This window comes from Austrofundulus limnaeus, unplaced genomic scaffold (genome assembly GCF_001266775.1).
Source record: "Austrofundulus limnaeus strain Quisiro unplaced genomic scaffold, Austrofundulus_limnaeus-1.0 Scaffold374, whole genome shotgun sequence".
In the NCBI taxonomy this organism is placed as follows: domain Eukaryota; kingdom Metazoa; phylum Chordata; class Actinopteri; order Cyprinodontiformes; family Rivulidae; genus Austrofundulus; species Austrofundulus limnaeus.
In genome coordinates, this window is record NW_013952776.1 from 48952 (window position 1) to 50156 (window position 1205).

Consider the following 1205-nt stretch of genomic DNA (forward strand, 5'->3'; position numbering starts at 1 on the left):
TCTAGTTCATTCATTCATTCATTCATTCATTCATTCATTCATTCATTCATTCATTCATTCATTCATTCATTCATTCATTCAAATAAACAAAAGAAAATCTATATACAATAAAAACAAAATGCAAGTCATAAATGAAATTTAAATGAAAGGAAGGAAAAAGAATAAAAATTACTTTATGTTAAATAAATATCTTTAACAAGTGATTGCATACATAATATTGTTGAAAAGTAGGTGATGAATATAAAAGGATTTCTAAGGACCTAAACATTCCCAGATGTTTTGTCAAATCTTTCATCAAGAAATGTACAGAATATGGGACACACATACTGTAAATACTGTAAAAAAGAGTAGGCTGTCCTCACAAACTCAGTAACTAAGCAAGAATAAGAATAATGAGAGAGGTCACCAAGACACATTTGACCTGCAGTCAGAAAACTGAATCAGCACCTGTTGCTGTAGCTGCATATGTAGGCTGCCCAGCTCCATGCTGCTTCTCTGCCTCTCCTGCTCCAGGGAGCTCTGCTGGAGCTGAGCTTGTTGTCTCAGAGAGTTCAGCTCTGCATCCTGCTCTCGAACCGTTCGCAGCAACACCTCCCTCTCTGCCTGGAGCCCTGCCAATGTGCTGTTCAGCTGTGTGCCAGTCTGGTGAGCAAAATGTGGAAGAGGTCAAAGAGTAGCATGTTTTTAGTATTGTTCTTTGCATGTGTATTGGTTTTTTAGCAACATATCTCATGAACAGATGAACAAAAAATTAATGAAATTATGGATGCTGTTGCCTTTTTTCTTCTGTGCACTGTAAAAAATGAAATGTTGGATTTACTAAACATGTTATGTTACCTGGTTCCACTTAACTGAGTTGAGTAAATTCAAAGCAATATACCAGTTTTTTAGCCAAAGAACATGAGCATGTTGCTTTGAATTTGCTCAACTCAGTTAAGTGGAACCAGGCAACATAACATGGTTAAGTAAATCCAACATTTCATTTTTAGAGTGTGGGGTTGCCACTGCAAACAAACTCAAAGGAGTTGTCAAGAGTTTTATACCAGATGCCCTTCCTGAAGCAACCTGGGCTCAAACCTGAAGCCTCAGGTTTGCAAGACAGCTGCACTAATCACTAGGGGTGTAAGAAAATATCGTTACACTGAAATATCGCGATATTTCGTTTCCCGATACTGTATCGATATTCTAAAGCCCTGTATCGATTT

At 37.3% G+C, this 1205-nt stretch overlaps 1 protein-coding gene across 1 annotated transcript in view; it reads right to left on the reverse strand.

Annotated features, from left to right (window-relative positions):
- The window catches only part of hip1r (huntingtin interacting protein 1 related), a gene marked incomplete in the record, with an annotated part of 58168 nt that overhangs the window by 31997 nt on the left and 24966 nt on the right, over positions 1–1205 (reverse strand). Inside the window, 1 exon segment of the mRNA XM_014023525.1 lies at positions 448–642. Coding sequence (XP_013878979.1) covers positions 448–642 — 195 coding nt within the window.